Source organism: Fringilla coelebs (assembly GCF_963513975.1).
Source record: "Fringilla coelebs genome assembly, chromosome: 19".
Taxonomy (NCBI): Eukaryota; Metazoa; Chordata; class Aves; order Passeriformes; family Fringillidae; genus Fringilla; species Fringilla coelebs.
In genome coordinates, this window is record NC_140045.1 from 5,687,251 (window position 1) to 5,702,555 (window position 15,305).

The 15,305-nt window shown below is 39.3% G+C and overlaps 1 protein-coding gene across 1 annotated transcript in view; it reads left to right on the forward strand.

Annotated features, from left to right (window-relative positions):
- Positions 1-15,305, forward strand: part of CA10 (carbonic anhydrase 10) — a gene marked incomplete at both ends in the record, with an annotated part of 211,046 nt that overhangs the window by 72,566 nt on the left and 123,175 nt on the right. Inside the window, one exon of the mRNA XM_084218375.1 lies at positions 9,979-10,121. Within this exon, the coding sequence (XP_084074501.1) occupies positions 9,979-10,121 (143 nt within the window). The remainder of the gene's footprint in view (positions 1-9,978; positions 10,122-15,305) is intronic.

The following is a 15,305-nucleotide window of genomic DNA, read 5'->3' on the forward strand; positions in this document are numbered from 1 at the left end:
TCCCTTATTTTTACTTGATTTCTGAGAATTCAGACAATTCATTTCAGTCTTTCTGAAAATTAGGTAAATAATGATCAGCCTTACACCCATCATAGTAGTGACCACCTGACATTCAGCTGATTAGTGTATTAGTCCAGAATGCAGAAATCAGACAATGTGGCATGAAACAAGAAATACCCGTGCACTCAGCTATCCCATTACATCACAGAGAGTAACTCCTGTGCAAAGAGTTTGTCAGATACTTCAGAGACCTGCAAGATACATACGTTGCTCTAGAGGAAGAGAGAACAGAAGTGAGACTTCCCTAGACACTCCTTACTGGGATTCCAATAAAAACAGGTTCATCCTGAGTGAGAGGGACCACAAAGTGCTTCTGCCTGGTGCACACAGAGAAACACAGAAAAGTATTTCAAATTCATCTCTGGGTACAAGAGATCTGGATTCTCCATGAACATGGAAGTTTTCCTAGATAAGGATTTCACTGGCTGCTGTGCTCAGCAGCCTGTCTGCAGGGGCTGGGTGCCACATGCTGTGTGTACAATAGGTGGTCAGGGAAACAGGGACTAGATTCTGCCCCAAAAGAGATATCAGACTTTGAGAGTCTTCACCACAAAAAGGTTGAAGAAAATGGAATCATTCAGTGAAGGATCAATCACTGCTCAGCAATTACCTAAATAATTTGATGTAGTCTCTGAGGGGAAGCCAAGGTTTCTTTCCATTCCAAAATATTTTGTAGTTATGACTCTGTTTAGAGTTGTGGCTTGGCAACACCAGGTCGGACTTCTAAGAGATCAGGATTGCCCAGACAACATTGTTTGCAGCCTGTGAGTAATTGCATCAAGTCAGCTGTGCTCACTTCTGGCCTATCCAAGAATAATCAAAGTTACAGAGTTTTGGTAATCTCACTGCAGAAGCAGCATTCCCAGGCAGAGACGGAGCCCTATGGGATGGGGTCAGAGAAATCTGATTACTCCAGAAAACATCAGAGCAGAGAACATCACTGTTCCTGCTTGAGCTGTCATTACAGGTACAAACTGCAGCACTCAGTGCTGAACTCTGTGCTGGCTCCCCATTTGTCTTTGCAAGTCAGCAGAGGCTGGACATTTCTGCCTCCCTGCTGTCATTAACTGCAGGAGCCTTGCGGGAAACCAAAATAGTGCAGAGCTACAAGTAATTCTCAAGGGGCTGCTATCACACTCAAAAATGCCTTGGAGAATGGGACTTGTTAACCTCTCCTGAGTGCTCCTTACACCTGCCTTCTCCAAACTGAATCCCCTCATGCCCTGCAGTTCCAGAGTAAGATGCTCAGTAAACCCATTCTAATAAAGGATGCACCAGCAGGCAAGCACTGGATTCGGCAATAAATAGTTAAATTCCAACTTAATACCTGAGAGTTATGCTTATTTTAGTAACAGTATACTGTGAGGCATAGGGATACTTAGAAAAAGCACTTTTGATAGAATAAATATGCTATATTTCGGTTGGTTTTTTTTTGTTCCTGCTTTAATTTATATTTTATAGCAGAAGGATCGATAGTAACCCAAAGACATTAAAATAAGGCTGAATCTACAGAATAGAGCTCAAGGTATCTGCTGGATAAGCAGTCTTTTCCCTTAAAACAAGTTTCAAATTACTTTTCTCTGAACCCCTTTTTCTATTCAATTTCATCCATTTGAGGCTTTCTTCACCTTTCTTCTGGATCTTCTTTAAAGTCTTACATCTCACTCATCCTGTCTCGGAACAGTCACTCATTTTAACAGCACAGCCGTAGTCCCCAGTTCTACAGCATGAGCCACAAAAACGCCAAAGATGAAGAACATGAAGAGGGAAGATTAGAGATCACAGGATAGCTCAAAATCTGTGTTTTCTGCATTTTAATGCAAAGTCCTATTTCAGGTCCAGAACGACCATGACAATTTTTTTTTTGCATTTCAGCTTTTTCCCTTTCAGTCTATACTTCAGCTCCAGGCTGAACTCTCCCTGTTTTCCACCCCCCAAATTACAATGAGTGCCAGGCAAATGCTCTCAGTGGTGTCTATGCCTGGTTCGAGGGAAATCTGTTGAACCTTGTCAGTGATTGATGGCTTAGGGACTGACCAGACCTGGTTAGAAATTACCAGCTGAGTGGCAGTAATTGATGGCAGCTCATTAGTCATACCCACAGCCTGGGCCCTGGCAGGCAGAGGAAGTGAGCCCAAGGTCCCACTCAAAGGCAGGCAGGGCACAGATCCAGCCCACAGGGACTGGGGGTGGAAAAGAGGGAGAGGATGATGCTGTCCTCGGCTTTCTCATTTTTAGTTCATTTGCCAAGAAGGATTTCCCATACCCAAAACTGACCCTTTAATGAGCAATCTGTGCCAGCTGCACTAAACATCCCAGTTGCCTTTTAACCTTGAAACCAAACTGTTCTTTAATCTGTTTTCATTTCTTTTTTTTTTTTTTTGCCATAGTTGTGCTAAATCTTTCACCAGCAGGACCTTCACTCACATTACATGGAAAAACCCATTTCCCCCAAAACTATAATATCTTTTTTACTAGAATGAGAGAGAAACACATTCTCTTTTCAGAACTTCAGTAACCCTGACCCTAGAAGATTGTTACCTGCTTAGTTTTGGACCTGGATATACCTCTCCCTCTAGGTGCCCCTTTCTACTCCTGCCACATGAATAATGAAAAAAGTCAATATGGGAAGTATCTGTAAACACCTCTACAAGCAGCTGACCTGTATTTTTCAGAAGCATTAGTGTTTCATTGGATAGCTTTAGTTTGTGTGAACTCACCAGAGGGTGGCAGAGAAAAATGTAATTACATACTGTTGTGTAACTACTCTTTACCCTTAGCTTAGCATAATTTATAGAAGTGAATTAGTCTGGTTTAATCACTATAATGAAAGGAGTGGTACTGTGTTCTACACTTGTATCCTAAATTTGTAGATAAAAATAAGCAAAAGCTTTGCAGGCCAGAGGTCATTAATTTTGATTGCTAAATACTTTTTCCCAGATAATTTAACTCTTAATTTAAGGAAATGTTTAATTAGGCATAAATAAGCAACTATAATTTAAAAGGTGAATTGGAGAGGGTATTGCATAATGTCTTTAATAAAGGCATAGCAGAAAGTAGCCACTTTTTGAAAGACAGTATCATGTCAGAATCTCAAATCCTCATTTTCCCCTTCCTGTTTTCTGTTATCTCTCATTTAACAAGTGCAGTTGTTAAATGAGAGATAACTTTAACAACTTTTCTTGTTGAACTTTTCTTGTCATTGAAAATCCTTCATACAGAGGGATGACATTTGAACAGACCAGTATCGAATTATGAGTATGGAATTAGCAGTATAGAATATGATGCTGCTAGAGTTCTTCAAAATTTTAATTTGTTATATGTTTCAAGATTTATTGCTGAAAATTTTTAAATTTTTTACTATCTCTTGAATAATGGCAATGCTGTCTTACTCTGGAGGATATATTTCAGCTGTCAACACTTTGCTGCTTAAAAAGAAATTAGAACACTTTCAGTTCTCAAATTTGAAGCCATTGTGATAGTGTCTAATGTTACTGCAGTCTGGAGATTTCTGTGACGAATTACTGAGATGAATGCCATTCTATACTCTGTCATTTCTTTGGTGTCCCTGATTTATCTCTCAAAGCCTTTATGACTTTACCTTTGGCTTTTATGTAGAGGCAGAGCAGGTCATGTGGTTATCCAGAGGAATTGGTATGATAATTTTCTTCAAGCTGAGTAGGTGGAAATAATTAATGGACTGCTTTATTGATGTACATAGATTACTGATTCTCTCTGTGGTTCCAATTCCCAGCCTCAATAAAGTAGCTTGAGATTTTATCTGAGGTACCAGTAATTACACAGGGCAAGAATAATCACTGCACAAATACAATCTTTTATGGTGTTTTACGCCATTGACAGGGCCAGTGCTGAGGATTAAAAAAATAAACAAAGATGTGCTGATGGATAAGTTGACACTTTTCATTTAAATTCATGAACTCTGGAGAAACTTAAATTCAGAGAATCTGGGCTCTTGGAAGTTGAGCAAACTTCAAAGAGGAATTTACAGGCTTGGTGCAGTTAAACAGAAATAACCTGGCTGTCCTGCCTAGACTTCACCTTGTGTCGATGACAGGAATCAGTAGCAGATACCTTGGGAAAATAAAGCATCTATAAAAATAGACACCATAAAAATTGGATCACGTTTGCTACTTTTTGTCTCTCCAAGACTGGTGCAGATTTTAAACAAGGATTTTGGCAGTTCCCATGACTGTGGTATTCATCCTAGAGTTCTGTCTGACCTGAATGAATTTGTTAATTTTATCTGTTTTTACTAAAAGTCACTTTTCTGATGCTTGATTCGGAGACAGTTTCTCAGATTCATTCCTCATAAAAGAGCTCCTGTGTGGGAACATCCCTTGACACCTTTTGTGAGCAGTAAGGAAAAGAATTCATACAGCTTTACTGACACATAATGTTTCCTGTGCTGCTCTTACAACCTGATCATCAGCTGGTCCAACACACTCAGTGTCCTTGCTTCTCATACTCTTAAAAAAAGTTATTAGTGGCTTTTAAGACCTTTGGAAATTGTTCTTTGATATCTTCTTCTGGCATGTCTTATTTTAGTTTTTTATTTAACTGGTCAGAGTTTATCGCCTTTTCCATTTTTCTTATTTGGACAGCACTTTTTGAAAATGCTCCCTTACTTCCAGCCACCCTATTTATTTTCTGTATTTGAAGTTTTCTGGCTTCTGTCTCCTGTTTAAAAAAAGGCTCAAAACAGCCCAAAACACTTTAATTCTGGTGGCAATTTAAATAAGAGACTTCATTTCTATCTAGTTCTTCACTGGGTTACACAAAAGTCAACTATACAAAGCTTTTCATCCATAAAGAGACATGAATTCATTATAGTGGGATGTCTATTAGAGAAGCATCAAATCACTAAGGTTGGAAAAGATCTCTGAGATCATAGAACCCTTAATCCAACACCCCAGACCCGCAACTAAACCATGACCCCAAGCACCAAACCTACAAATTTTTTGGATGCAAAAAGTGTTGCTTCTGTAATTGCTGCTAAAGCAGAGTCCTTGCCTCCAGTCATTTCATAGTGGACACCTCTCTACAGCCCTTCCAGGACCTAGATCTTTGAGTCCAGCATGATTTTTTATTGCAGTCAGGCAATTCAGATGTCATACACAGTACACCCTTGTGTGTACTGTGTACACCATCCTGGGAAAACTGTTGGCTCCTCTCAGCACAAATGCAAACTGTTCCCTGCAGGCTATACCATTCTCCTTATCTGCAAGTTTGCTGTCACTATGGAAGGACATCCTTCTGGGACACCTTTCTCTCATTGCTTTCCTCTAGAGAGGGGAGGCTCATATTTATTTCAGCAAATCCTTGGTACTCATCACCAGAATAGCTCTCAAACCTTCCATTATTTTTCTAGCTGCTTTTGTTTCACTGCTTTTTTGCATAGGTTTGATAAAAGCCATCAGAATCCCTCATCCTTTTGTGTCATGCTGATACTGAAGCATCTTCATCTATCTCAATATAAATTGTTCCCAGTAAATTGAAAAGAGAGCAGCTGCAATAAGATACAGATTAAATAAAGAAGTCAGAGATTCCTGCACAGGTATAAAATGTAAGTAATCCACCTCACCATATAACACACACACACACACACACACACACACAAACAAAATCACACATACACATATCTGTTGTCCATAGTGTGCCAGCTCACACAGGATATAAACTCTGAATTTTCTGTTAGGAGAAGGTTGAAGGCATTGATCAGACACAAACTTATGATCTGATGTCTGTGTATTATGTTTACAACATACTCAGCTCCTAAGCAGTGCAAGTTTAGGGGGATTTATAGAGGAAGCAGAGATGACACAATCACTATATTCAGGCTTTGGGTACAATAACCAGGAGCTGGAGCACCTTGATAAATGATGTTTAGAGCTGGTGTTTGGTCTGCATGCAAATTAGAGAGTCACACTAACTCCTGGATGGTACAGGAATTGTCTAAAATGCTTCAGAGGGCCACACACAGAAAAGCAGTATATTCCACACATAAGTAGATTTTTATGGAAATACAACATAATTATGGGAAAGTAGATACTGTTTCATTAATGATTTAAGCCCAAGTAGAACCTTGTCAGCTGGTTAAGCTGGAATAAAAAATGACAACTATTTTTATATGTTTTCCTACTTTCATACATCTGATTTCTTCAGACTAAACAGTTAATTCAGTACCTGTGTTTAATTTAAGCCTTGGCTTCCTACATGAACATTCTTAGATTTTTCTATTACAGTTCTGAATACTTGTAGATCACTTTGGGCATCTAAACAGCAGCACTAATTATTTTAATTAAATGTAATCAGACATTAATATTGCTTAATAGCCCCATCCTCTAGTTAACTTAGGTGTGCAGTCCTCAGTCTGTCATCTTAATTAACCTTGGACTGAAGCACAGGGAGAATCACTCTGATCCGTGGGGTGAGTGCAGCTGTGGGGAACTTTTCTCTTTGTCTGCCCAGAAATAGCAGCAGAACTGGAGAGGTCCTGGAGCTCCAGTCTGGGGTGTTTAGAGAGGAATTGAAGATTTCAGCTCAGACTCACATGTTTGATGACAGCTGTGACCTTTGCAGGGCAACGCCACAACTCTGCAGCTCCCTCCCCTCAAGTTCCAGGCTGTTGTGACAGGCACAGCAGAGAATGCAGGGTTTTCTGTCAGAAACAAGAAATAACATTATAAAACAAACCCCTCCTAGCAGCCCTTTTCCAGCGCAGCTTTTCTGGGTCAATCGCGCTTGCATCATAAATTGTTTTGCTATCAACTTGAAGAAAATGGGCTGATGTGTTTGGTTCGTTGTTTTATTGCACTTACTATTGTCAAGGATTTTATTTCTTTTAAAAACTTGCTAAATACTTGTTTTTTGCCAATTCCAGGAATATTTCTGGCCAGAATGTTTGGGGTTTTTTAAAGTAATACTAGATACTATTGAAGCAACAGATTTCCCATGCAATATTCCGCCCCGTCCCCCCCATCCCTTGATTCTACAGCTCTACAGCTTCATTAATTCAGTTTTTTAAAATAACACCAATTACACAACAGAGGACTTAATCAACGGAAACCAGGCTCTTTCAATTAACCTAAGCTTTTATTTAAGGCCTCTGTATAAAAGGGATTTTCTGTCTTATGAAAGCTGAAGTGAGCTGCTGTGGTATTTCTCTTCAGAAAAAGCACTACTAGTTGTGAGATGGCTTGGTTTTAATGGCATTACACTTATTCTATCCAATTTCAGAGCATTAGCACTATTGTTTAGTATATTCTGTGAACTCTAACCTTCTAAGTCCACAGTGGAAGTGGGAATTGACTGGGAGGGCAAACAGAGACAAAAAACTTTTTAAGACCATACCACCTATTTATTTTTCAAAGTTTCACTTATTTTAGGGGCCTTCCATCTGACCTTCTTTGCGGTGGCACACAGGGTTTGTTACTCAAATAAAAGACTACTGGCACAATTTGATATGGGCATCTGCAATTCCACCTATTTTGGTAGCTATTCCCTGATCACTGCTTTCCCATGCCTGTGACGCATTCCATCACCATCTCTCCTCTGAGATTTTCATGCAGTATATCCTAAGAGGAGTTGCTGATTTGACTGTCTCAGGTGTGAAAAAAAATAAGTCACTAGCAAATTTAAGGTATTAGTAGCACATAGTCACATAAAATTTGTATGCAAGGCAGCTTTAAGCTCTGCTGGCAGCACCACATCAATTTTGGCTGTTAGAGTTCACCTGTACCTGCAGCACCTGTGGCTGCACAGACACACTGGCACTAAGAATAAAAAAAGTTTCAACTGAAAATTGAGTTTACACATATTTTGTTGTTGCAGTGTTTTTATTTTGCAGGTTGTTATTGTTTGATTTGTTTAGAGGGACACAGACCTGCCTTCGTTATTCACTTGAGCCAGGTGTCAGTTTATCTGCTGCTACTTAGCTACTTTTCTGCCAGGTTTCAAACCCTGTCTCCCTCACATCCAGCTGTTAACCCCTCCTGTCCCAAGCAGTTTTCCTCCCTTGTATTCCCTGCCTTGTGTTCCACCCACAGTTCTTACATTGTATCCTCCCTTGATGCCCCCAGCTCATTGCCTGGGACCCCGAGACTTGGGGAGTGTAACATCAAATAAAGTAACCCAGTGCCCCCCAGGCCCCCCGCGCTGCTGCTGTGTCCTTTTTGTTCCATGCTGCGCCTCCACTGGTAGCTGGGATTCTGTGGAGCCCCGGAAAAGGGGACTGTCACCCCCCACTGTCACCACCTAGCCGGGTGCGACATTTTGTAATAAGAGTTAACATTTGTAGATGACAACACCCGAACTACTGGAGCAGGCAATAGCTGCAAAACACTTTCTATCACTCCTGCACAAACACTTACAACAAAGTTTCGCTGTGCAAGCAGCAACCTAAGAATTCCCCAGAAAGTTTATCTAATTTTGTGGAAAAGGTGACATGAAATACAGGTTTACCCAACCAAAGTTTTACACCTACATACACTCAAACTTTGAAGGCAAAAAACACCTGAGTTGTATAAAACACATAAGGAAATTATCAAGATCACCGAGGTCCTAGGGCTACATTATTCAGAAGATATTTTCCACCTTTCTCCCCTCCAAGGAATATCCTCTCAATGTGTTAAACCCAATGTGAATATGAGATTCCAATCCAGCCAAAATTCTTTGTAGCTCCCCCTAGAGTAGCCAAAAATTGCAATCAGGAGCAATCATTCACACTACAAAGTCCTGCATCTAACTAACCACATGAACAAAAAAGTTTTTTATAGCCCAAGTGGGTTGTTTTCAGCTCCACCCACCAGACAAAGCCCCTGTGTTCCTGTCCCAGGGCCCCAGTCTTCCCCAGTCTGGGTTTGGAGGCTTTGTCACACATGGTTTAGACATCAGAACAATGCTTTGAGGCTTAAAGGCTATTAAAATTTTAGCAACATGTAAAAAGAAAAAAAAAATCAAGCCAAAAATATCTCACAAGAAGATTGCAAAATTTTCTGCTGCTACACAAAACTACAAAACAATTGACAAGGTCAAAGTTGCAGACACAAATCTAAATATGTCCTTTGTGTATCTTGCAATTGCACTCCACTCATTTACAGAAAGGTTTTTAGTAGCCAAAGAGAAATCCAGGTTGATCTTGTCTGTAAATTGCAGATGAGATGCAATGTGATCCTCAGCTGCAGTTCTCTGATATGCAGCAATATGTAGTTACATCACATTTTTTTTCCAGTTAGAAAATGCAGGAAGTAACTCAGTTTATCCACAGTTGGTGTTTCCTCCTTGTTCCAAGCCATTGCATGCCCAGGTGAGGAACTTATCCTTTCTCACTACCAGAGTGTGACTTCTCCAAGATATTTTTTTAATATCAAAACTTTATCTAAAGAAAGATTTGGGTGAGCAGAACAGAAATAGGTAGAACCTCAAGAGAGCAGTCTGTTCTCCAGTATCACAGTGTGTGTTTCTCTTACAACAATTCTTAATTGAGCCTTAATTAATTTTCTAAATATTTTAGGTATTTTTTTTAAAGTTGAGTAGAATGGAAGCATTTCAGTCCAAGGACACATGGAATATATGCAAAGTTAGCATAAGGACTAGTGATTTGCATTCCTATTGCTCAGTAGATATTCTGTAATAGCAAAAGATCTGTTTATTATTGAACCTGGGATTATATCCAAGAGGAAAAGAACTAACCCACCTTCTTTCCTGATACAAAATTATATGAAATCATATGTTTTGCTCTTATTTAAATTTCAAATGCAAGATGAATTTGCCTGTTTTCAGTTTCCAAGTGTGTGTACAGACAATCGGACAAGTTTAATTACCTGGCTGTCTGCCTGGCATGTACTGCTCCAGTCTTTCCAGACTTCCATTAAACTTGCACTTTCTTATATTTTGCAGTACCCTCCTTTTGGGGTTTGGTGAACTCAGCTTGGAATCTTTGCTCTGTTGGGAAAAGACAGTCGCCTGTCAATATTGAAACCAGCCATATGATTTTTGATCCCTTCCTAACTCCTCTTCGCCTAAACACAGGGGGAAGAAAGGTAGGTGGTCTCTGTTGTGGTGTATAAAATAAATGGAGTTAGTAGATTAAAAAAAAAAAGCAGCTACATTTTATTTTTCTAAAGCATTTACTTTTATCTGTCAGCTCTGTTTGTGTTTTAAAGATTGTCCTCAAATCACTGAACTAATCAATTCTGTTTATCCAACTGAAGGATTGATATTTCAATTCTGAAATTATTTTATACATAAAACATCTTGAACCTTTTAGCAGTCTTGGCAATACTCATTAGTTTATAATGGTTTTGTGTTGCTTTTCTTATGTTGGGACATCTAAAAGGGTATTTTAAAGTATTTATTGCTTGTTCCATGCAGGCAGTTGTCTCTTACCCAACCTGTGCTACAGACCAATGTAACACAGCTTGGATAAGACCATGCAGGTGAAAAGGCATTGTGAATAACAATATCGGAGCAAGCAGACACTCCAACAAAAGGCTATTTGAAAATTATTTATCTTCCCTTGTTGTCATGACAAATGAGATGTCCACCGGACACAGTGTGGCATTCTAGGAATTTACTCTGTACTTCCCATGGAGGTTCTGGTGGCACATGTGCAAATACATCAGAACTTATGTGGGCTTTATCACAGAAATGCTGAAATGGTGGTGTTGGTATTACTGGTGGACAGTAATGCTTCCAACTCTGGCCCAAATTTCAGGGTAATATTTACATTTTGCTTTTTAAATGGAAATGCATAGACGTTTTTTGTTTTGATTTTAAAAAAACCTCAAAAACTAAAAAACCAAAACTCAGAGTTTTGATGACTCTGCTACATACATAAAGGCTTACACATGTCATGTTATTTATAAATTACAGAATGACAAAACATGAAGTTCAAGGACGTGGAAGTTGTCAGTGAGTCGAATGCAGGAGGTTCAGAATATTCAATGTCTTCAGCAGTTCCAAGAACTCAGCTGGGTTTTTGTACCAGCTCGGAATGAAGCAAATGTCTGATTATTGATAAAATTTGGAGGCACTGACAGACTGGGAGATGCTGTATCAGAGCTGAGGTTTTTACTGATAAAAACGAGAGCAGGCTCCCGGTACTAAAGTGATTTCAGCATTTATTATAAGAAAAAGAAAGGCCTAAAGCAAGGGGGCCTGCGGGCCAAGCAGGAGCATTCCCGTTGAGGATGCTGCAGCACCTGCGCTGGGTTCAGTTCAATTCCTGCACCTGGCAGGAATTCAGTGGGTCAGAAGCCCCTTTTTATCCTGTTTTTTTGTCCCTTTGAATTGGTTTCTTTTTGGATCCTTCATTTGCATGAAGGTTTAAGGTGCTTAATTGGCCCATTACAGTTCTGTCCAGGCTGGCTCCTTTTGTTTGGGGGGTAGTGCACTTTACTGAGGTATGTTTTGGTACCTTGAGTACCATATTTCTCACAATTACCCTTTTAACCCCTTTTACAATAGAATAACCAAACTAACAGTACATGCTTAACAATCTCTCAACTATTTTACAACAGTTTCTAACCTATTTTTAACATTTACCGTGCTCACAAATACTGCCGCTGATGACCTTCTGTCATGTTACAGAATTTGTTCTTATTGTGATTTGTCTTAGAGAGACTTCCAAAATGGTTAAATCAAAATTCTCCTCTGAGAAAAAATATTGCAATTTTGATACCTTAATAAAAATTCTTTGTTCATTCTTGGCTTCACTGAGGATTTGATTTTACTGGTAGTGTATGGTAGTATATTTGTGTTCACTTCCTCAGTCATGTTTTTTGCATGTTAAAAATAAAGGTGTGTTTCATATGGGCCGAAGCACTTCGGCTCTCAGCACTCAGAACTAATTGCTGTGGCAGCCAGGGAATTTCTTGGACAAGACTTAACTGTGATTATGCTGTATATGAAAGGGTTTTATGGAACGGATCCTAAGAAAAATAATGAATAAATAAAAAAGGGATTTGATGTTTCAAATCAAAGTTATAATAAGCTAGCTTACATGCACAGTGAACAAGAGAAACAGTTATTTGCACACAGTCACAATAATAAACCTTTTTTGGAAAAGGGGCTGGGAGGAGACTCAAGCTCTAAGACACAGCAAGATGGAAGGAAATAGTTCAGTTGTTCTTGGAACACTAATTTCAAGTTAACAATTTTTTTTGCTATTAATTTAGAAGTTCAATTTTATCAGGTTTAAAAAATATTTATTTAATTTTGAAAGCAACATATCTATTTTGTGTCCTTCACTTTGGAAATTAGCTTATGAGGAACAGAAGTGACTCACCCACAGGAACAGAATCCAAGACCAATCTATGATCACTGACTTAATACCTTCTCTTACCCCTTTCACTCCTTGCCACTCCTTTCTCCTGGGCTTTATTTTTAGTGGGGAGTATTAGTTAATTTCTGTAAACCAGTTACCTGTTTAGTTCTCCCTTCTTACCTTGGCAGACCAAAACTGTATCATTCCACTGCAGAATTTGTGCCTAAAATTTCCATTTAAGCACATCCCTTTCTAGTTCCTTTAGATAATTTTATTTCAGTGCTAGTAGTGAAAGCCTTTTAGTAAACCAGATTGAGACTTTCCTACTATTTTTTAGACTGCTTTGAAATAAAGCAATATTTTTCTTTCTCCTTAAGAGAAGAAATTATTTGATAGGAGGGTATGAAGGACAACATCACTGTTTTCCTTCAAGGGGAGAAATGCCCAGTCTGTGCCCATCACACAGCAGGCAACTTAATGGTTACTTCTGGTCTGAGGCTGAGAAAATTCTTCCCATTCCATTCAGGAGTAAAAGGGATGGCAGTGCTATTTGCCAAATATTTATACCTCTTTCATCCAGTTTTTTTGCAATTAGGTTGCATCGAGCAGTGATGTTTTGCTTTTTGTGCTGTCAAACGATTTCAGGGCAGTGTCAGGTCACACATTTACAATTCAAGCACCATCAGATATTATTCTAAGTTCTGCTCTTATTCTGTATGTGTGATTCTACATTTCCTGAGAAAGTGGCTTAGCAGGTCCTGAAGCCTTGAGTGTCATTGATACAGATAATTGGATTCCAAGATCCAGAACCTCAGCACAAGATATTTAATGAGTTTACATGCAGAAGAAGAAATGCTGCTCTTGAGGAAACTCCCCAGGTTCCAGTTCTCTCTCAGGCCCAGCTTTGTCTCTTAGTTACCCATTTTAATGAATTTAGCAAGCAGCCCATTTCAGATAAACAGCCCTTTCTGATAAACAATGCCAACCCTTATTCATTTGCAAATCACACTCCTCTATGTCACAAAGAATGGCACCCTTTTACTTTCTCTGCTCTTTTTGCCTTGGATTCACTTGAGCACCAAAGCAATCAGCACAGTAGAATATCTTATATTTAGGCAGGAAGCACCTTGGGTTTCAATCTCCAAAGCAGGGGTTTCCAGCCTGTGGTGGGTGATTTTGGTGGATGAAAAAACCACTCCACTTCCCACTGACCCGGTCCTTTGGCTGGGACTTCTTCCTCAATTCACCTCTGCAAGAGCTCTGCCTTTGGTCCCCCAATTTTTTCCCTTGCCTTTCTGTATCCCATCTCACTTTAGTCTCCTGGTTCTCTGTGGACTTAATTTCAAAAGCCCCATTTCTAGAATTCTTTAAGACTCAGCTACAGTTCTTGGCCATGCTTTTTTGTCTTTTTTCTCCAAAAAACATTTGCTTTAGACAGCAAGTGCATCCCTGCCAAGAAATTAAACCTTGCCACATCAGTCTTATGAGTCATTTTAGGTCACACTCAAGGCTGAAATTGTTGCCTAAAGCAGGTAAAGTTCTGTTTAAAACCACTTTATTTTTAAGGCAAGCCAGGACATTATACCTGATGTTGATCCCTGGGGAAATAAAAGGAATTGATGTCAGCTGGCCAAGGACTGTTATTCTATAGCTCAGTGTGCATAAATGAAAGTTAATCAGCAAGATCCACACATCTGCCTGCTCATATGGGGCATTAATGAATACAATCATGCATTATTTAAATTAATATCCATATAAATAATTGGTTCATTCTATGCATTACAAGATAATGGCTACATTCAGCAGCTTCTAAACTAAAACAGAGTAGGAGAAAAGAGATTTATGGATTGAAATCAGTTAAATGGTTTCTCTGCCAGTTAGTTCTGATTCCATGCTGTTCAATCAATTCAGAGTATTTACTAGCATTTTTCTCAAGAGTGCAATAGATGACAACTGCCAAGCTTTGCTTTGGTGATTACTAAAAGGACAGATTCTGGTATGAACCATATTTCAGCACTGCAGGAATATAAAAAATTAAATGTTATAAATGGTCCAGGAGGAATGGATAGCAATAAGACATCAATGTCATCTGTAAACTGACTTGTGATATACTTTTAGAGGTCTTAATAATGATTTTTGATGTAGAGTAGCTTTGGAAAGTCAAAAGTCTGACGCAAACATCAAAAATTTAATGAATAAAAAATGAAGCATAGTATTGCCGCTTATATAATTGTTCACCATTTCTAATGTTTCTACAGTTCTGCGTGCTCTGTGTGCTAGTGAGTGAACTTGCAGTGGAACCAGCAGGTTATAGTAACTTGTTTATTCACCCTCACCATGGAATTTACAACAGGAAAAAAATGCTGGTTTTTTTCGGATGTAGACTGCAGACTTTGCTGTTAGTAGATTGTGCACAGGGGAAAACAAGTTCAGAATCTGCATCTTACTCTACATCGAGACCTTTCTTTCCTTACTGCTTCACTTGTCCATGAGATTGCATCACTTTGCAATATGTGAAGTCTTGGGCATCTTGGTGTGTTCTCAGTTTCTGGTTGTCTCTGACATAGATCACCCATGGAATGAGTCCTGAACAGGCATGAGAATATACTTCTGCAGTTTCTTCATTCTCTGCTTGATATTTAATCATGTCTGGTGCCATAAAACAAGCTCACTTGCCTGCCATGGGAAGTTTTCTGGGAGATCTTAGACCTGGGGAATGATTCACTCCACGAACAGCATTGTACTCTGGTGTTGAGCTTGGGATATGGTCTCAGTTTGGCAGGAGGACCTTTCAAATCATGTTACTGTCTCTCAGCTGCAGTTATGCAGTGATGCAAAGCAGACCACGGTGTCCTTGCAAAGGTGCTGTCCCTGGAAATGCACTCACTGGATATCATCAGAAACATCAACAGGATCTGCTTTTCTGCACATTGGGCAGATCCATTAGAAGGTTAAAGGT